At 51.3% G+C, this 21827-nt stretch overlaps 1 protein-coding gene across 2 annotated transcripts in view; it reads left to right on the top strand.

The window, feature by feature from the left end:
- The window catches only part of DRD2 (dopamine receptor D2), a 59592-nt gene extending 43355 nt beyond the window's left edge, over positions 1–16237 (top strand). The window contains exons 2-8 of one of the 2 annotated variants that reach the window (XM_079103868.1): positions 2845–3160; positions 7873–7982; positions 9000–9136; positions 10373–10563; positions 11461–11547; positions 13067–13394; positions 15019–16237. In XM_079103868.1, coding sequence (XP_078959994.1) covers positions 2876–3160; positions 7873–7982; positions 9000–9136; positions 10373–10563; positions 11461–11547; positions 13067–13394; positions 15019–15212 — 1332 coding nt within the window. In that variant the 5' untranslated portion in view covers positions 2845–2875 and the 3' untranslated portion in view covers positions 15213–16237. The remainder of the gene's footprint in view (positions 1–2844; positions 3161–7872; positions 7983–8999; positions 9137–10372; positions 10564–11460; positions 11548–13066; positions 13395–15018) is intronic. The other variant, XM_079103869.1, reaches the window with a different exon arrangement.
- Positions 16238–21827: the final 5590 nt, after the last annotated feature.

Raw genomic sequence — 21827 nt, 5'->3', positions numbered from 1 at the left:
TAGTCCTTGAGAAAGAGGAGGCATGAACAACACACGGTGCAACTCAGTGACAAGGCAGACCCACAATGGGGACTCTCCCAGGTCAGACCAGTGCTGTGGGATCCCAGAGGAGGGTGGAGATGGTCTCCACAGGGGAATGCAGGGGGATTCCAGAGCAGGAGGATTCCAAGCTAGGCTTGCTTAGAAGGATGGATAGGGACTTAATTGAGTTTTCTAGATTCCTTCCTCATTTGTAAAGTGAGAATAATCATTAAAAGCCTCAGAGAGTTGTTTTGAGGATAAATGAGATGGTATATATCCAAAATAACTTGGCAAACTCTCATACCCTTTACAAATATATGGTATTATCATCTTAGGCAGGCTCAGTATTGTGCTGCAGAAACAGAAGTCTGGTTGGGTGTGAGAATGGGTGGGTGTAGGGGATGCAGGGAGCTGAGAATCCTGACAGATGCCACTGGCCAGACCAGGAGAGGGATAGAGGAAGGGGTAGGGGGATGTGCAGGGTGGGATGGTCAGAAACCGGGAGTGGGAGTGAGTGAGCCTCACATGTTTCCAGGCCCCTGACAGTGCTTGGCACAGTGCTTTATGCCTATGGCGTTCAATAGACGCTGATTGAATAAATGAATGTCAGAAGCAGCCCTGGCTGCCTGATCGATATGTACATACAGGACTCCTGCTGTGTGCTCCAAATAGGAAGAAGGGCCGGTTGGCTTTGCTGAATAGCATCAATATGACACAATGCTTCACTGCCTGGGCAATGGAAAATTTTCTGGCATTCCGTGTCATCACACTTGGAATCAGGCATTTTGCTTTAGGTATTCTGAAGAATCGAGGAGTTCTATCCTGAGTGGCAGTGCTGAATAGGATACCATCCATATTCCTCTGCTTGCTGACAGAGTGGATGTGCCAGACAAGGATGAGCAGGTAGAGGCAGGCAGGGCCTTCTCCAAGGTTCCTTCTGACCCATCGTAGTGAGTGTGTCCCACTTCAATTTGGATGTGGCACCATGTCCATCCAGAGTGGCATAAACTGGTGGGTTTCATGTCCATTTGGGTAGCAAAGAACCAGGAAGTTATGGTGCTTTGTGCAGAAAGCCTTGGAATGCTGATCAATTTAATTCCACTGTATGAAGTAGGAACACTTTTGTTAGCATGAAAACTGGCTGTATTGTATGTGCATTATGTTTCAGTCACAACCCAAACACAGGCTATCAAGTTTATTGGCATCTGCCTGATGCCTCCCAAGTCTGCTCCTGAGCCCCTCTGCTCCATTTTCTCCAGGAGCTCACCACCAGCAGCATACCAGAGCCAGGGCCAAAATCCCTGACGTATCCTCAGCTCCTCTCCTCGCTCATCCCCTTTTCCTCTCCCACCCGCGTCTATCCAATGCCCCAGTTCCACGAGATTGACTTCTAAGTTTGCTCCTGATTCTGAGTATGTCTCTCCATCCTCATCCCTACTCCCTTAATTCAGTGACCACCACCTCCCACCTGAGTCACAGACCCTCACTCCACTCCCTGCTCTCCTCCACACCACAATGGCCATCAGCATTTCTAGAATGCCAATCCCATCGGCTTGCTTCTCTGTAACAAACCCTTCAGGGGCCCCCAAGTGAAAAGACCTGACGTGGTTTATGGATATCTCTCCAGTTTAATTGTCCCCAACACCACTGTCATGCCTACCTTTTTAGCCAGTTATTTACTGTTGGCTCTCCCTGGCTGGAACATCTCCCCACTCAGGTTGTCAACTCCTCCTCCTCCTCCTCCTTCTTCATCTCAGATGACACCTGCTTCCGGAAGTCTTCCCCCGGCCCCGTGAGATGCCTGTTCCTCAGGGCTGTCATTGGATGTATCCTACCAAATGTAATCATTTCTTATGAGGATTCCTGCAGTATCCAATATCCTCACTGGAATTCTGCTTCTACTGCTTCTGCTCTGGGCTGCTTCCATTCATCCTCTGCCTTGCCATCAGAATCCTTCCTCTGCAAGACAGATCTGATCATGTGGTTCCTGCTGCCTTTTGGATCAAGTTCAATTCCTGATCTTGACTGTTAAGGCCCTCTGTGATCTCACTTATGCAACCTGCCCAGAGTCACCTCATGCTAAGACCTTCTAGGCTTTGGATACCCAATCGCTTTCATGTCCTCCACCTTATCTATCTGCTTTGCATTTGCTGCTGCTTATGTCTTGACCCTTCCCTTGTACCCAACTCTTTACCTGTCTAATTCCTATGCACCCTTCAGGTGTCTGTTGAATATCACTGCCTCCTGAAAGCCTTCTTTGAATACCTGTACTTGGTTATGCCCCTGTTTCCCAGTTCCTACCACCTATAGATTTTAATCAATTGGTCAATTGGCCATTGTTTCCTCTAGAATGTGAGCTGCAGAAGCATGCCTATTTTGCTCCTGCCTGTGTTTTCTGGCATTATATAGAATAATGCTTAGTAAATATTTGTAGCATCAAGAATGGGTGAATGCCTATTTCTTTTCTTACCACTAGAAGCTGGAACTCCTGGTTAACTTACCTTAAAGTGTGTGGTGCATAGATGGTGCTTATAAGGAGTTGAAAAAAATGAAAGAATGATCTGCTCTTTTCAAGCTCATTTATTTTCTTATACTTAAAAAAAAAAAGAGTACACTTTCCCATTTCTTCCACCATCTGCTAGCAGAAGAATGGCAGCAGGCCCAGATACTATAAGAAAATTGTCAGATGTGAAAGTTAAACTCCTGGTGCTGGACAATTCTCTTTTACCTGCTGGGGGTTGGTTTTCCCTCGAGCCCCCTCTGGGAGGCAGCATGCCTTGAATGCTGTCCTGCTCACTCCCTGTGTCTATTTTTCCTTGCCAGAGCCTTGCCACCCAGTGGCTCCGCTGCCCCCATGGATCCACTGAATCTGTCCTGGTACGATGACGACCTGGAGAGGCAGAACTGGAGCCGGCCCTTCAACGGGTCGGAAGGAAAGGCGGACAGGCCTCACTACAACTACTACGCCATGCTGCTCACCCTGCTCATCTTCATCATCGTCTTCGGGAACGTGCTGGTGTGCATGGCCGTGTCCCGTGAGAAGGCGCTGCAGACCACCACCAACTACCTGATCGTCAGCCTCGCGGTGGCCGACCTCCTGGTCGCCACGCTGGTCATGCCCTGGGTTGTCTACCTGGAGGTAGGTCTGGGTCCCAGTGTTGCTCCAGCACCTGCTTCAAGCGAGCCCCTAGATTCCACTCCCCACTGGTTTCGTCAACACGTTACCTCTTCCTCTACCCTGGGCTGTTTTTCTCTTTATGAAGTAGGTATATTGTCTCCTTAGAAATCACAATGAGCAGTTGTAGTGTGCTTACCAAATCCTGGGCCTCATCTTTATGCACATCATTTTCTTATGTAATTCTCACAGTTGCTCTCAGAGGCTGGCCTCACCACTTTGCAGATGATGAACAGATAATGATGATCAGGGAAGTTAGGTGATTTCTCCAGCATCACACAGCTGGTCTGTGTAAGCTAGAACTCTATCTGGCCCTAAAGTTGGTTCATTAGGCCACGTTGGAAATGCAAGTAACTGGTGAGGATCCTCAAGGAGGGAACATGTTGCTGCTTTCAGGCTTGAACCTTTCATCCCTCTCTCCCCATGTCAGAAGTGGGGCTCTGCTCTAAGCTCTCTGTATCCCCTCCCCTTTCTCGTTTATTCTGGCACCCATGTCCAGGACCTCCAGGTAGAGGCTACTATGAACTGTTCTGCACCCACTGTCATCAAGAAGAAACATGTAGCCATGCATTGTGTCACCCAGGACGGAGCCCAGCTCTGTGACTCGAAATGGGGCATAGGTGGCCCTCTGCTGTGGCCCACTATGCCAAGCATGTTGCAGATGCTAACCAGCAAATACTTGATGCTACTGTCCTCACTTTACAGAACAGAAAATGGAGGCTTCGAGAAGCTGTCTGTCTTCACCCAGGTCCTGCACCAAAGGGAGTCAGGATCATCTCTCAGCAGGGTCTGAGGTCTGGGACCCCACGTCCTGCCTGGGGCTTCATCCTAGGAGATCTTGCTTGATTCCTAGGCTTGATCCATTCCTGATTCCTTCCAAGGTGTGGTCCCAGACCTCAGGTCATCAGAAAGGAATGGTGGGGAAAATGGGAGAACCAACCTGTTTCCTTATCTAGAAGACGGGGATGGTAATGGTACTACTTATGGGATTGTTTGAGAATCAAATGAGCCTCTATTTGCAAAGTACTTCTAGTGATACTTGGGTATGGGCTGCATTGGCTTCCAGACCATACTTTCCTCCCCAGACACACAGGTAGAAATAGGTCTGTACACAGGGTCCCTAGAATCTAAGTCCTTCAAGGAGATGTTTTAATCATAGTTGCTCACTCTTATTTTAGAGGTGAAGCTGAGTGTTTGAAGATACAGAAGGGTATTCTCACAGGGTTCTACCCAAACTCTTCCATAGCATCCCATCAAAGCAAGAACTGGCCAGCGACTCTGCCTAAAGGACATGGGCTCATATTTATTGTCCCTAGAAAATATACCAAGTTGAGTCTCACCCAACATCCTGTCAAGGTGTCCTCTTAACCACATACTTTACCTTCTCCAGGAGCCACTCTTCTCTTCTTGTCCAGAATATTCCATCCTGTTCCATTTCCAGCAATGTTAAAAGTCAGAACCTGTCTGTCTCAGGACTATTCTGCTTAATATGTGGGAAGTGTGCTGGTTTTGGAGTGAAAGGACCAGCTTCAAACCTGGCTTCACCCCTTTCTACCTGGGCAGCTGTGGGAGAAGTCTCTGAGACATAGCAGCCAGGGGCCACTCACATGCATATACCTCCATTGAGGCCTCTCAACCCTTTGGGGTGAGGCTTATATTTTCTAGAAGAGAAGAGCTTGAAAAGATGAGCAAAGATCTCAGAGTTATTTATTCAGTCAGTCAGTATTGGCTGAGAACTTTGTCCTACCCCCATCCTGGGGCTGGGGTCTGAGGCGTTGTCCTGCCATGAAAGAAGAGACTGAAGGCACCAGTACAGTGCAGTCCCCACAGAAGATGGGGGCACATAGGGGACACATGGCCCAGTCAGAGGTGTTGGCTTGCAGGAAGAAGGAATGCTTCAGGAAGAATTATCCAGGAGAGGGAGAGAGGCAGAGCCACACAGGTGGATGTTTTGAGAGAGACAGCCAGGGCTCTTGTCTTCAAGTTTTGAGATCTTTGTTCCACAAATGTGAGCATGATGTGTCTGAAACAGTGCCTGACTCAGTGCTTAGTGTTATTGTAGCTAAAATGAGGATTTAGTGGAGTCAACTCAGAGTCCATCATTCACGTGGTAGCCTTCACATGACCCAGATATCAAGAGAGATGCCAAGAAGTGCAGAGGAAAGAGGCCTGGGTGCCACTAGAAAACTCAGGCCAGTCCTTCCTCTGCTACTAAATCTCCAGGTGTTATTGGCAAGTTTGTTTTCCTCTCTGACCCCAAATTTGTCCACCGTATCACTTGAATATGACTATCTCTCTCATCATGCATTTGGTCTACCAAGTATTTTTGACATATGCTCTCCTCTTCTGACAAGCTAGATGGCCACTTCCAAGACATCTTCGGAGGGAGCGAGGGATGTGATGCACAGAGAACTTGCCTCACACTCCAGCCCTGCTCAGTGATAGCTTGTTGGATGAACTTGGCCATGCTCTGTGGCCTCTCTGATCTTTGATTCTCTTTCTATAAGTGAGAATAAGCAATCCCTTCTTGTAAGTTTTAAGAATAGTGAGATAAAGTGCAGTGCCCACAGTAGAAGTTCTATAAAATGGCTGCTGATACTTTTTTCTTGGGTCTTTAAGTCACTGCTTCTAACTATTCTCCAGAGCAATTGCTTCCTGGGACATGGAAGAGCTCCCCTAAGGCAGGGACTGTTTGAATTGTTCACAACTGGGTCCAGGAGTCTAGGCTAGAGCCTGGTACACACTAAGTTGCCCAATAATTTCATAGCAAAGAACAGCTGGGAGGAGGGAAGATGGGGAGACCTGGTTCCCTGGGGCATGCAAGCAGCTCCCTGATCCTAGTGTGTGTATATGTGTGTGTTGGCGGGGCTTCCAGGTGGGATGATAGCCAGAGGAACTTGGGATTCTGCCTTGTGATACTTTGAAGATAGACAGTGTTTATGACAGGGAAGCCACCCCGAGTTGACATCTATATGTCAGGGGCCAGGAGAGGCCTTGGGATGGGGTCCTACGTGAGCCTTGAGAGGACCGTGCCACAGGAAAGGTCTTCTGTCTTTTGGGGAACTCCTGTGAGTTGACAGCAGCTTCCTTGCTCATTACTGAGCTTAAGTGCAGATGTTTGGTTTTGTGCATGAGTGCAGAAGAGAGGACAGGGGTGAGCATGAGCAGGGTTATATCCGCCTGCTGCGATGCTGAGTGGGACTCTGTGGGTGCTGTCCTGCTCCAGTTTTGGGAGGGGCTTTCTAGCTTCTCTTTCTTCTCTGGGTAGAAGCCAAAGGTATCCTCAGGAATTGGGGCTACTCTAGACTCCCAGGGCTGTGAGGGCCAGCTTGCTATGTGAGTGTGCACGTTTGTGTTTGTGGACAGGAGACATGGGACGTGCAGATGTGCAGATGGGAGTGTGTGCGTGGTGCAGGGAGAATGCAGCATAGTCCTGCCAGCAGCTAGATCCCTCATTTCCCAATAGACCAAGGACAGGTCACTCCAGCAGCCCTTCCCAACCCATGCTGGTGCTCCTAAAGCTCCAGCCCAGAATTCCCTTCTTTCATTCTCTAAGTATAACAAGGAGTAGGCATTTCTCCCTCTTTTATGGAGATTCGCCCTCTTTACCATCGCTCTTAGCAGACATTTTGGGCCCTGACTCTGTGTCACAGGCACCTGGCTAGGCATGTAGGGGCTTGCCTGGTTCACTCAGAACCCAGGCCAAAACAGGACTGGAAGCGGAGATGCAGGCTGCAAACAAGTCACCATACTTTTCTGAGGATCACTTTTCTCATTGGTAAAATGGGTGTTCATAATCATTCCTGAGGTTTAATTTACAGAGCTATGACTGAGTGATTGATGCCATTGAATAAAAGTTTAATGCTACTCACAGTTTTGCTAGGAATGAGGGACACAGAAGACCATGCCAGGCCTCCAGAGAGACCAACAAGCTTGGATCAGGAGGCTGAGCAGGAGTGAGGGGAGGGCCCAGGTCACAGGCTTTGTTGGGGTTTTTATGGAGGATGCAAGGCAGGATGGAGTAAGCAGTTAAGGATTGAATACTACCAGCAGCTTTGGGCTGTGGAGTAACTCCTAGTTACCTGGCATCTGCCCTGGGATGATTTAAAACAGGAAAATATTGACTTGCTATGTGACAGGGTAAAGGGAGTGTTTGGCTGATATTTGAGGAAGTATGTTCCCAAGTAAGTTGATCACTATGTTTAGGAATTAACTAGCATGGGGAGTGGCACTCTCTCCCTGGGTCTGTAAAGCCCGCATATAGCAGGGCATCAGGAACACGGAACACAAGAAAGTATAGTTAATATAGTTGTCCCTATAGTGAATGGACACCAAAGAGACAAATACAGACTCCAAGAAAACTCATGGTGACCACACAAATGTTTTACAAATTAAGGCCCTCAGCATAAGTGAGCTGCCTTTCTTCTAGCACAGTTCTTGGCACAAAGTGGTTTTGAGCACTGGGGAGAATAGGCCAGGGGCACAGGCCCCAAGGCCCTGTGGGTGCTACTTCCCATTGCTACCCACTACTCCCCAGATCCCAGCTGGAGACCCTCAAACCTCCCACAACTATCCTCTGAACTCATGGCCTACCCTGCTCCAGGATGATCAAGTCACAAGACCTAAGCTAATCTACCCACTCTTCCTGTCCACCCATTATGTTTCTTTGTCCCCAGGTGGTGGGCGAATGGAAATTCAGCAGGATTCACTGTGACATCTTTGTCACTCTGGATGTCATGATGTGCACAGCAAGCATCCTGAACCTGTGTGCCATCAGCATCGACAGGTGAGCCCAGCCAGGATAGGAGAGGCGACTCTGCCATTCACCTTCCTGAGTGCTCCACCTCTCCTCGGGCTCAGGCTCTGTCTGTGATGCTACCTGGCTGGCTGTGTGCATGTGAGTCCATGTGTTTGTGTGTGCAGGTATGCATGCATACACACCTGTGCATGTATGTGTGGCTAGGCTAGTACAGATTCCCCCAAGAGAAGCCATCTGTGGACAGTGAGGTCACCAAGAATACCAGACAGTGACTGGTTTAAAAGTAAGCTGATTCCCACTGAAGCCCCAGTTCTATCACCTCCTACTTATGTGACCTTGGGCAGGTAACAGACGCTCTTGGAACTTCTGGTTTCTCCTAGATCCTGGTGATAATGACACCTGCCCCCTGAAGCTACAATGTTTGGTTTTGCATTTATTCCAGCACAGTGTTGTGGTCCAGGGGGCCCAAGCTGTGCTCACTTACAAGTTCGAGCTGTGAACTTGGAACCTTTTGCTAATTTGCACAGTTATGTGTCACATTCATGCCAAGAAGCTCTGTCCCTACTCCCCTCACAGGATTCTAAAAGGATGAAATAAGTTAATGAATGAGAAATACTAGGTAGAGGAATGTGCAGGAGGATTATAAATAGTGCAATTGCTATTATTTCCTGCTAAATGGGGCCTAAACTTGCCTCATCAACAAATGCTTCCACTTCTCTGGGCCCAGCTCAGGTGCAGTAAGTGTAGTTTCAAATGTGCAATGACCCAGGCCATGGCCCCTCAAAAAGCCTCAAATCCAGGTGGGGCCATTAGAGCAACGGCTGTAACCCAGGAGTACATAGTAACTGGCTTCTCATGAAGTACTTGATTGGGTGTTGCCAGCTCTTCTCACTGAGTGTGGACACAGAAAGGAAGGTTGAGTGAGAGTATTAGGAAGGCTTCATGAAGTTAGTCAACTGTCCAGCCCCAGGAATCAGTGGGTTCTGCAGAATGAGGGGTCCCTTGGCCTGCATCTCAGACTCAGCCCCCATTCTGCCCTTGCAGATACACAGCTGTGGCCATGCCTATGCTGTACAACACACGCTACAGCTCCAAACGCCGAGTGACTGTCATGATTGCCATTGTCTGGGTCCTGTCCTTCACCATCTCCTGCCCGCTGCTCTTTGGACTCAACAACACAGGTGAGTCTTGCTTTGTCTGCCTGTGACTCTGCTCTGGATCCCTGCTCCTGTGCAGGACCCTAAGGGGGTTGAATCCCTGGCACAGATAAGGGTAGAGGGCCAATGGAAGCTCATTTGCCACCGGGGACAGAGGTCAGGCTGGATCTCCTAGGCTCAGCCAAACTCAGAGTTGCTCCAGGCTAAGCTGGAGAGGAAACAATGGCCTGAGGTACACAGAGTTGGAGGAGGAGTTGGGAAAACGGTTCAGGAGGATGTCTGGCCATCTTCAACTTTGTTTATTAAATTGAAGCAGGTCAGCCTCATGGACTTCACGTGAATGTGTGAGTGTGCACGCTCATGCACAGGGCAGGAGGCTACTTGGCCTCCATCCACTCCTGACAGTGGTAATTTTACAATTAGGCTGCAGCCTGGTGGATCAGCTGAGGCTGAGTTAGGCCTGAGCCACTTGGAATAAGCAAGAAGGAAACAGGAGGTGAGCCAAGCTTGAGCCCCTTTCTGTGGGAGGCAGAGTCAGGAGCATCTAGACAGAAGCAGCATAGAGCACCTGCCAGTATGGAGCTGTTTCTTGTCTGGGAGCCATGCAAGTGCCCCTATGGAGACCACAGCAAGACAGGCCACAGTGAAGCCCTGAAAATGTGTGGTCTGACATCTAAGTGTCACAGGAATTCCAAGGCATGGCAACAGAGTTAAGTGTGCTTGTATTAATTTGGGATGGTCTTGAGGTAGAGGACGGACATCTGGTAGACCTGGTAGCAAGCAAGGTCTTGCTACCTTTTCACATGAAACTCACTGGAACACAAGTGAGTTCAGCACACAGGAGCCCATGATCTTGTTCCTAAAGTTAGAAAGTGTCAGACCTCCCCCCACTGTACAGGAAAGGTTATAATAATGGTTTACTCTTTTGAAAATAATTTTCATGTGTCATTTCTTCTAAATATCTTGGCTTTACTGGTGTACTCAGAGATGACAAGACTAATAATCAAGTGGCAGTAAATGGTAATAAGAAAACTTGGAAGCACTCAATCCCAGCTTAGTTCTTTGCTCCCAGTTGTGGTCTTATTTCTGATTTATACTGCACATTTATTTACATCTAGCATTCCTAGGCAACCTTAAACAACCAGTCATATTCTCAGTAAGAATGCTCCCCATTCCCGGGAGGACAGATCTGTGCCCTGGTGGTGCTGTGGCCCCGTGGGCTCGCTGACACCCGCCCCCGCCCCCCGGGCTCTCCCCCAGACCAGAACGAGTGCATCATCGCCAACCCCGCCTTCGTGGTCTACTCCTCCATCGTCTCCTTCTACGTGCCCTTCATCGTCACCCTGCTGGTCTACATCAAGATCTACATCGTCCTCCGCAAGCGCCGCAAGCGGGTCAACACCAAGCGCAGCAGCCGAGCTTTCAGGGCCAACCTGAAGGCTCCTCTCAAGGTCCAGAGACCCCTCCTCCCCTCAAAGTGTCCTTTTAACTCCTACCAAGGGGGCTTGTCCCACACTTACGTGGGAACCTGGGACACCACAGCAAGGTTGAGGTCCAGGCTGAAGGAGCTCCTGGGGCTGGGCCAGGGCACAGACCTCAGTGAAGCAACTTGAATGTCCAGGAGTGGGAGGTGGAGGCCGTGGTGGGCACCAGCAGGAGCACTGTGCTTGGAGAGCTTTGTAAATGAGCTCGGCAGATCTTGCTTGCTACCTTCCTGGCTCCTCCCTCCCTCTGCTTAACTTCTCCTTTCCTTCCCTGGCCTCTGTCTCCCTTTCCTTCCCTCTGTCTTCTCCATCCTACTTTCTTTACCTGTCCTCCCTCTGCGCACACCTCCTGCTTTCTCTACCTCTCTCTGTGCTCCTGTCTCGTCTCCCCACTCTGTCTTATGAATTCTCGCCTCACTCAACCTTCCGAGAAAGACAGTGTGGGGGCCTGGAAAGAACAGGAGCTTTGGGATTAGACATACCATGTTCAAATCCTGGTGCCACCACATGGTGCTGAGTGATCTTGGGCAAGTTGCTTAACTTCTGGGAGCCTCGGTTTCCTCTTCTGTTAACTAGAAATCACAGTGTGGACTTCACAGAGTGGTCTTGAAGATTTGATGTGAGAAGGGATGTGTGTGCTTAGCATGGTGCCAGACCCCAAGTAGGAGTTCCACAAAAATCAGGATCCTCTTGTCCCCCTTCCTGCTCACTTCTTCTCATCGCAGTACTGATAGTCGCCCTTGCCCCAGCAGTTCCCCGGTCTCTAAGCTACTCTTCCAAGTCTGAGTTCTGCAAGGACTGCCCTGCCTTGAGTTTCTGTCCCCTCACCATCTTGTATGACCCATGTGCTGGCTCGCTTCACAGGGCAACTGTACTCACCCTGAGGACATGAAACTCTGCACGGTTATCATGAAGTCTAATGGGAGTTTCCCAGTGAACAGGCGGAGAATGGTAAGTGTTCAGGTCAAGGACCACAGCCATGTCTTCCTGCCCATTGGCTGTGATTCTGAGACCTCGCCTGCTGGTCACAGGGAGAAGTACATCCCAGCATGCCCCATTCTGCTCAGCTGTGGGCAGACTCACCATGCACCCTTCCAAGCAGGTGTAGAGCAAGGCACCTCAATTCTGCAAGGCACAGATATGTAGAAAATTGTTGGGAGAAGGGACTTGGCCATAACAACATGTTAAAAGTGGTGATAATGTTTCTTGCCATTTCTTAAATACTTACCATATTCCTAGTATCTCATCAAATCCTCACCACAACCCTGGGAGGTAAGTCTTATTGATCTTATTGATCTACATTTCACAGAAGAGGAAATAGAGGCTCAGAGAGTTTAAGTAACTCACCCAAGCCTACATAGTTAGTGACAGAGTGTATATTTGAACCTGTGTGACTTCTAAATCCATGCCTGTATTCTTTCCACCAGCATATGCTGCTGCTACAGACAGGCTTGTTCTGGGGTTGGATCTGGGGAGGCTGAAGCAGCGTAGCCCTGGGGTTGGTGAAGTGCATCCTGGATGTAGAGCCCAGAGATGCAGAACCACAGCAGACCCAGGCTCTACCCAGAGGAAGTAGCACCAGGGCCCAAGCTGCAGGTGTTTCATTCTGCAGGTGGGCAGAGAACCCATAGAGGGCCACACATCAAGTCCAGGTCAGATGTCCTTGGGAAGCAGAGTCCCCAGCATTCATCTGCACTATAAGAGACTTTAATGAGGCAGGTGCCCAAACCAGAAGTCAGGATGCGGGTCAAGGCAGCAGCCTAGTTATAGCAGCGGGGCACATAGCCAGGCTACATTTCAGAAGCTAGAGATGAGATCTCCAAGGTCTCAGACAGGAAAGTCTAAAGAAGAACTGGAAGGCCATGAGTGGATCCATGCCAGACCTTCCAGGTCAGCCTGGCAGGGAGGATATGGGCCCTCAGGGGTCAGCCCTTAAGTTCCTGAATTAGTCTAGTCTTCTCACATGTGTGTGCTGGTACAAGTGCCCTCGAGACAGGAGCACTGGGCCAGTGTTTCAGTCTGATGGGAAGAACAGGGGTGGGTGCCCTCTAGGCAGTTAGCACCTGAGTTCTTGGAGACAGGACTGAACATCATTCAGGGATTATTCCTAGCAGTCTTCATGGCACCTGGCACCTAGCTGGCATTCAGCAGGTGTTGCTTGGGTAAGAAAAGAGGAGTACCTGGGTACTAAACCCCCAGAGTGGTGGTATTGAGGTACATAGGGACTATGCTGGAAGGGGTCAGGATGGCCCTGCAAGCAGAGAGTGTTGTGGTCCTGAGTTCCCTACCTAGACAATCCCTGCCTCCCAGTGATCATCCTCCTTGCCTTTCTGGCAGGGTGACCCTGGTGTCCACAGGACTCTTCAGAGGGGGAAAAGAGACTGGTGGGGCAGGTCGTCCAGGGGAGATAGGGTGCCCAGTGCCCAAGAACCTGCCTGGCTTCACCCAGAGTTCTCTGCCTCTGGTGCAGGACGCTGCCCGGCGAGCCCAGGAGCTGGAGATGGAGATGCTCTCCAGCACCAGCCCCCCAGAGAGGACCCGGTACAGCCCCATCCCGCCCAGCCACCACCAGCTGACTCTCCCCGACCCATCCCATCACGGCCTCCATAGCAATCCTGACAGCCCCGCCAAACCAGAGAAGAATGGGCATGCCAAAGACCACCCCAAGATTGCCAAGATCTTTGAGATACAGTCCATGCCCAATGGCAAAACCCGGACCTCGCTCAAGACCATGAGCCGTAGGAAGCTCTCCCAGCAGAAGGAGAAGAAAGCCACGCAGATGCTCGCCATTGTTCTCGGTGAGTGGTCTCTGACTGCCAGTCATAGCCTTGCCTTGCTCTAGCCCTGGCTGGGGAAAGCACCCACTGCTGCAGGTCCTTGACCTTGCCATGTCCTTCCTAACCATGGCTGGAGGGTCATGGGTTGGGACTTTTTGAGAAACAGGCCACACTCATTAACTTACAGACAGCTAAGGTAGATTCTCTAGCTCTGCTCCTTTTGCAGATGGGCAGACTGAGGCTTAGCATGGTTACAGAACTTGACCAAGGAAGACCCAGGGTTTGAACTATGCAATCTGACTCCAGAGTCTATGAACTCCAACAGCCAACCACAGAGCTCTATAACCTCATGTCTCTACAGGACTTTTTCTTTCTGGTCTCCCATAAAGTAGAGAGATTACCTCTCAGGTTTGTTGTGGTAAGAAGGCAGAGGGATGGTGAAAGCATTTTATAAGCTGCAAAGCAGTATACTTACACATGTAAGCATTATTGCTATGTTTTTGTTATTACTGCTATTATTAAGGAATTGGGAAATTTACATTTGTGTTCAACCAAGACCCTGTGGGACCAGAGCTATGAAAAGATAAAAGAGGACCTTAAGAGGTGGCCACTGGTCTAAATAAGGGAGTGGTCCTGTCCACTACACAAAAAAGTTTTCCTAGAAAACCATATAATAAAAGCCAGACTGCGAGGGGTAGTTGGGGAAAGGGGGAACGGATATGACCCTGCCACCCATGTAACACCTGAAAGGTGTTGGGCACCTTTGATAGCCCAACAGTCCTGGGATGTGAGTGGACAGGACCTACTATCCTCCTTTTATGAATGACAACTTGTGAAGCCAGCCCACGATCCCATGGCTGGGACAAGGCAGGGTGGAGTTGGACCTGGGCCCCCTGTTGCAGTCCAAGGACTATGCTTTAGGGCCCTGCTCTTCCTAGATACCCGTTGTCCCACTGGAGCAGGTGGTGCTGGAGAGAGCACCCGTGTCAGACAGCAGAGCAGGCAGGAGGTCACCTGGAGACACAGTCTTCAGGCGGGACCAGCAAGGATGTGTCCCCAAGGTGGGGGAGGTGGGGGAGGGCTGGGGCAAGAGCCTGGTCATATGGGAGCCTAAATAGACTGGAATTCAGACCTTAGTGGTAACACTCAGCAGTAGAGTGGCCTTGGGTACACCTCACAGCCCGCACAGCGTCAGTTTCCTGTCAACCTCCTGGTAATGCCATGAGAACAAGCAAGACGGTCATTTAAAATTCCCTTTTCCCAAACCGTGTGTCCCACATTGCCTTGAACATATTTCTGCCACCACCAGCCTGGGGGAGACGTTGTTCTCAAAGGCCACTGGGAAGCCAAGTGGGTGTCTCCATTGCCACTGCTGAGTTGGGTCAGGAAGCCGCCATTTCAGACTCATTCACAGGCTGCTTACCCTTCCCTGGGAGATGGGTATCGTCACATCCTTTTGGCAGATGAGGGCAATGAGCTGAGGTGAGTGAAGGAAACTTTCCCTGCAGACAAGTGTCAGGCAGGTCTGAATCCATGACCAGGGCTCCTCGTGCAGTGCTCCTGGAGCTGAGGCCGCAGCCTTGGTGGCCCCTGCTGCAGAGCGGGGTGTACCGCTGGCTGCTGCCTGACCCCACGCTCTCCCCAGGCGTGTTCATCATCTGCTGGCTGCCCTTCTTCATCACACACATCCTGAACATACACTGTGACTGCAACATCCCGCCCGTCCTGTACAGCGCCTTCACGTGGCTGGGCTACGTCAACAGCGCCGTGAACCCCATCATCTACACCACCTTCAACATCGAGTTCCGCAAGGCCTTCATGAAGATCCTACACTGCTGACTCTGCCTCCTGCCTGCACAGCAGCCTGCTTCCTGCCCCCACCCAGGCTGGCCGGGTCTCCTCCCTGTGAGCCATGGGCAGAAAGGCCCGGTGGGCTGGGCCTCTCTTCACTGGGCAGGCCCTGCTGTGTTAGCTTGGCTCCATGACCCCCCTCTGCCCACGCGCCCTCACTGGGCCAGGGGAGGGCAAGGAAGCCGGGTGTGGTATCAGCCCTGGGGCTTGACCCACAGCTCAGGGGCAGCTCACAGAGGCCCTGCCCACCTCTAGGCCCCTCTCCTTGGCACCAAAGATACAGCCACCTTCCTTGACCTTTTCTCTGGGGCACCGGGATCTCTGGGGTTAGTGGGGCCAAAGTCAAGGCTGAGAGACTGAAGGCACCCTGATTGTGGGGGCTTGACCTTGTTGTCACTGGCCTGTGCTAGGACAGGCAGTAGGAAGGAGTAACAGTTCATACTCCACAAGGGGAAAGCAAAGGTTCTTCGGAAGCCCCAGGTGCCTTCAGACCTGGGAGATGTGTAAATACCAGATGGAACAACAGACCCCAAGAAGCCCAAGACAAAACTCTTAGCTCCCTCCCAGCCCCCGATGTGAGCCTCCACTTCCCACAGTGGTGGGCCTGAAACGCCCCTCCAGTTATAGCTCTCCAGGAGCTTTCCACAGCCTCCGGGGGAGGAGCTCTAATATCCCAGGGCCCTGAGAGGGCCTGTGGGGACAGAAACATCCACCCCAGCCCCCTCCGCCACCTCCTGACAGCCCTCAGACGTATACTTTCCATAGCAAATGCTGGCCAGCCTGGGGAGTTAGGACTTGGACATGTGTCTGGGCCCGAGTTTGGGGTCATCTGAGTTTCTCTGAGGGGCTGCCTCCTGCCTTGCTCTGACACAAAGCCTCTTCCCTGTTCTACTCCTTCTGGCCTCTTCTCACTCCTTTTCCCTTCCTGTGCCTCTGCCTTAGAGGAGCCTATGGCTAAGAGGCTGCTGAATACCATTTGACCTGGCCTGGCCCTGGCCTGAGGGAGGAGGAGAGCTGCAGCTTGTGGGAGCCCCTGGGTCCCAGACTCTGTAACATCACTATACATGTACCAAACTAATAAAACTTTGACAAGAGTCACTTTCAGGGGCCCATGGGTGGCCCCGGGGCAGCACCAACACCATCTTTAGGATTCAGGCGTAACCCAAATCCTTGTGTCTGGCAGGGTCCTCCCAGAGGAAAGCCAGGTGTCCCCACTTCTCCAGATCCTGGTGTCTCTAAAGGGCCAAGCCTTTGCTCTGCTCACCCCCTAGGGCAGAGAAGGCTCCATGTAAAAGGTGACCTTCGAAATATGGCTTTGCTGTGTCTCTGCCCCTTGTCCTGTCTGGCTCACATCAGGCTCTCGGTCTACGGAGCAGGTTGCAGAAGACAGGTGAGGCCGAGTGCTGTGGCCTGGACAGCCCTCCCTGCCCGTGGCTTCTGGGCTGGCTCTCAGCTCTGTACCTTCTGGGGCTACAACTTGGCACTGCCCTGACAGTAGGGATTTGGCTCTTTAGAAGTGAAATATAAATCAACCCAGTGAAAGAGAAATGTTCCTACCACCTTGAGAATAACAGCCATGATGACAAACAAGGTGCGGCACCCACGGGCTCAGGTGGGGAGCTGTCAGGGCATAATTTGCATGCTAAATACAATATTTTTAGCACCAAAGTTTGGAGCACTTAACTTGCCCTGAACACTTAATTATGGACTTTGATCTTCTCCCTGAACCCGAATGTAGCACTAAACCTCGGGAGAGGCTCCCCTCCCGTGGAGCTCCCTCATTCCAGAAGGTGGGCAGACAGGCCCCTGGTATAGCTCAGGGTGGCCAATAACCTCATCATGCCTCCTGGGGACCCCCCAGGGGGTCCAGAACCCTTCGGAACCTCTCAGCTCTCAATGCCCACCCCACTGCCAGCCAACACACACACACGGGAACACACACACACACACACACACACGCACACGCACACGCATGCACCCCATGTTCTCTGTCTACGGATGATCTTGACCTGGATAGGAGCTTAAAAGTTTGTCTCATTGTTATCAGTCTTATGAGGGCATTCAAGTTTCTTTGCTAAGAGAATTGGAAGAGATGACAAAGGGAAGCAGAGAGACAGAGAGAGGGGAAGGAAGGACTGAGAGAGGGAGGGGAAGGAGCCCCAGAGCAATCTGAGGAGAGCCCTGTCAGAGAGAAGAGGGGAAGAGGGCAGGGCAGGGGCGGGAGGCGGGGCAGGAGAAAGTTGCCCACAGTTGTCACGAGGCTTCAAGTCTTTCATCCAGACAGCAGATTGACAGCTAGAGTGGGCAGGGGGAGGGCTGGGCTCCACCCTTTCCCCCCTCAGCACTCTAGGGGCAAGGGAATGGGTGGAATGGGATATGGGAACACCAAGAGTGGAAAGGGGTGGTCCAAAGTCTGGCTTTCTCCAAAGAGACCCTGACCCTGGCCCCTTTCTCAATGAGGTTGGTGGAGTGGGGTGGGAAGGAAGCCCTCCAAAGTTTCCCTCCTCACTGCCTCTCCCTGTGCTTCTGTGTCTCTGTGGAATGCCTCTTAATCCAAGGAGTGTTCACTTGCCTTTACAGCAAGCAGAGTCTGCAGCACCCACCCTTCCCTAGGGCACAGCAAAAGTCACCACCAAAGGGCCAGACCCAGCTGGGTACTTTGTTTCCTGAATGGGAAACACAGTTACAGAGGATCCAGCCATGACTGCCAGTCTTCAGGCTTCAGTTCCTTATTCTTCCCCAGGTGGGTTTGGAGGAGTCCTAGGTGGCCAGTTGCTAGGGAGAGGTCCAGGGAACTCAGAAAGCGAGTGGTCCAGCACCTGAGAAATTGCATCATTTTATCCATCCACCCACTCACTGATGCCTTAATGAGCATTTAATGAATAATTATTGTGCTCCGGGTCCTTGGCAAGTCACTGGGAATAGAACAAAGAAGAAGGGGGTCTGTCTTTAGGGGTTCAGTCTGATGGGACAGGCAATAACCCAGTGCTCACGCTATCATGTGAACACTCCACTGCCCCTGTGGCTGAGCTCAGACAAGGTGTGGAGACCACTACCAGGACCTTGGGAAGGACAGCACAGCACAGGTGTGTGCTGCACAGCTCCACTAGATAGGGTGTGATGCAGCAGCCCCAGAGCACCTTGGTCTTGATCAAGCATGTGGGGAACTGGCAAAGCCAAGGAGACTGGATGCAGGAAGAATATCTTGGGTGACTGGTGCAAGGGGACCCCTGGAAGAAGCAACTGCAGCTCTTGCTTCCCAGGTGGTCTAGGACAGAAGCAGCCAGGTTCTCAAACTAGGGACATTGAGGACTGGCCTGCCTGGGGGGCATTCCCATATCCCTACCTGTCCGGCATCCTTTCCTAAACTATCCCTGTTCCCAAAGACTACATGACTTCCGTTACCTGTTGCTGCTCAGCCTTCCCTCTGCCCACTGGCTCACCGTGCTCCTAGGTTCCAGGACACAGCCTGTGTCTATAAGTTAAGTTTCTGCCTGTGCAGGAACTGCTGTGGGCTTCTCCCTCCCTGATCTCCTGCTCCCCTTCTGCCCATGCTCTCCATTCACAGAAGAGTCTTTCATACCAGGAGGCTGGTTTGTCCAGGTGGCAGGGCTGGCCTTGACACCCAGATCTCCTGAATCTCCCTATATCATCCATTTTCCTCCAGCTTCCTGCCCATCCCTGAATGCAGTTGGAAGAATTTTGGATGACCAGAAGATTTTTTGAGAAGCAGAGAGAAAAACTGTTTGGGACCTGAGATTTAGGGTGACGCCGCCCTAGAGGTCCATGCAAATAGCAGTTGGCTGCCTCAGCATGCAAGTGAGGACAGAGCTGGGGGCATAGTTATTAGCAGCAAGAGGGCTAGCGTATGGGCATCTATGTTCCTGAGGGTCCTCTCCTGCCAACCACGTACCCAGCTTTACACTCAGGTTCTGGGGGTGAAGCAGGAAGCTGGTGAGGGGAGAATGGAGCCTCTTTGGAGCAGGGAGATCCACCTTGGCTCTGTGGGATGAAGGAAGAAGAGGGAAGACGGTAGCTGATAAGAACAGCTTCCATTCCCTCTCCCATCCCAGTTCTTCCCAGGGTTCCCCCAGATGAGGGAGCAAGGCAAGAGCCACTGCGCAGAACTTTGGCCCATCTAGAGAGAACGTTCACTCCCAGTTGAATCCACAGGCAGCCCCAAAGTCATGGAAATGCCTCATGACCACTGCATTGGTTTGGAACTTTCTCCCTTATGCACACACTTGGCTTCTTTCCTGAGACATTGTGCTGTGTTGAGGCCAGAGAGTGGTAGCCAGCCTCCGCAGAATCTGGGGCAGTGGGAGTCAGGTGCTGAAGGTGAAGTGGAGGGTGACAGGTGAGGGAAGAGGCGGTACCATTCTGGGGCTGGGCATAATGCAATGGACCATGGGGAAAGAAACCCAGGACATTAATTTCTTCTGGATTTTCCTGACCAGGTCCACGTCCAAACACTCTAACCTGTGGCCCCCAGGAGCGCACAGGGTTGCAGGAAGAGACATTTGGAAGTCAGGGTCTGAACTGCATCCAGGGCAGGAGAAATGACAAGGTGGGCAAGAGAAGAATAAAATTGCCTTGGGGGAGACAAGTTCTGTCATCTAGTATCCCCCAGGAGCAGGTGCTGCTCTGGTGTCTAGAGCCAGAAAAGCTGACAGCAAGACCTGACCCTACCATACCTCAGGTTCCACCCACCTCCTTTCCCTCCTTCTCACTGTCGTCCTGAAGTTGCTGCATTGAGCTCCCTGTCCCATTTTGTGTGCGTACAGAGCTCTTTACCCATAGGAAGGCAGAGTAGGGTCCAATGAAGTAGTTCATCCCTGTTGTCCTACCTTCTCCTGGTGGATGCAAACGTGCACCTTTGCTTTGCTCACACTGAACCCCCATTGAGTGTTTGGGGCTCCCAGTAATGCAATCTGTGGATCACTCTCACCACAGGATTTCAGCAGGCATGTGGCTTGTCCTTACCCTGTAGCTGATATGATACTATTTTAGGTATGTCCCAGGGTCACAACCTACTCCAAGGCACCAAAGGAGAGGTCTCCCCTGCCTTCCCAGATGCATTTGGCAAAGGAAACTAGGTGGCTGCTCCTAGAGCATCCTCCTTCAAAACTTCCCCAAAGCTGGATAGTTCTGTGCCCTATTCCAATATTCCTCTGATTTTGCAGAAACTGCAGGAAAATAAGTGTTGGGAACTTAATAACTGCCTTGCCCTTTGACCAGCCTGGTATCAAATTTAACTTACAACAACCCAGGGAGCTAAGCATCATCACTGTTAGATGATGTGACCAAGGCTAAGGAAGTTTCGGCAACCTGAGGTCATGTGACTAGTGTATGATTCAGCCAGGATTTGCACCCAGATCTGCCTGCCTGGGCCCACTGAGCCCAGCCTTCCACAGCTTCCCTTCTCTGCCTCAGGCCAGTCTTGCTCCTACTCTCTGTACCTTTCATTATATTGCAGCAAAGCCTCTGCTGCGTATAATCTGATTCAGCAAGCACAGGTGGAACACAAAGAGAGGACAGGACAGGATGCAGAAACCAGCAGAACACAGTGGCATGGCATTTGGCACTGAGCAAGGAAAGCCAACCAGAGAGCAGCCCTCAGCACTGCACTCAGAGGGTGTTGGTACAGAACCCTTGAAGAAGGTGGCTATCTCCCGCAGGGCAAGCAGAGATGGTTTCATGGACGGGGACAGGCAATTTGCATCTTGAGAGCTAAGATCCCAACAGGCACTGGCGGGAGAAGGGAACCCAGAGCATTAGCATGAGGGACCAGGGACTGGTGAGCACAGTGGCAGGACAAACCATAGGAGCAGAGGAATATGGGTCTCAGAAGGCTGGGGCTCTGACTGAGGCTCTGACTGAAGGACTCGAACACGTTGGAGAGGTGTGTTCCACAGGGGTGGACAGAGAAGGAAGGCTCCTGAACAGAAATGACCAGAGCTGCCATCCCCTGCCCTGCTGGCTGCCCTCCTCCCTGCCACAGCGTGAAGACCTGCTTCCTCCCTCTTCATCCTCTCCCCTCCTCATTCCCCAGCTGGAGCACTGGAGGGAGCCATGGTCTTTTCATTTGCTGAGTGCTTGTTGGGTGCATCCATAGACCTTTCCAGCACTCAGGAGTTTCCTGCAAGCCTGCCCCCTCCTCAGGGAAACTCAGTTGCCCCTGTGGACTTCTCCCTGCAACTTATCTGGCTAAACTGCCCTATTCTTTCGGATTTCCAGCCTCATACCTGGGAGGGTTCCACAAACAGATTTCTGCTCCCAGCAGAAGCAGCTACCCAGGGAGAATGACCTGGGCTATTTTCATGACTGGGGACAGGCAGGCTAGGTGGTACCATTTCCCAGGCCTAGGGAGGTCCTTGGGAGGGCTGGATTGGTTCAAAAAGGGTTTAGAATGGGAAAGGAGAGGAATGTCAAGGAGGAAGGACAAGAGCAGAAAGATGGAAGAGTGACAGGAGGACTATGAGGTTGCAAATATGGAGACTGAAACCCAGAAAGTCTAGGAAAAATTCCCAGGTAGGAAGGGGTAGAATCAAGACCCCAGCCCAGGTCTAGCTGGCTGGTTCTAAGTCCTCTGCCCATCTCCCA

This window comes from Sciurus vulgaris, assembly GCF_902686455.1.
Source record: "Sciurus vulgaris genome assembly, chromosome: 11".
NCBI classification, from domain to species: domain Eukaryota; kingdom Metazoa; phylum Chordata; class Mammalia; order Rodentia; family Sciuridae; genus Sciurus; species Sciurus vulgaris.
The sequence above is the reverse complement of the archived record's forward strand: the minus strand, read 5'-3'. Positions and strand labels throughout refer to the sequence as shown.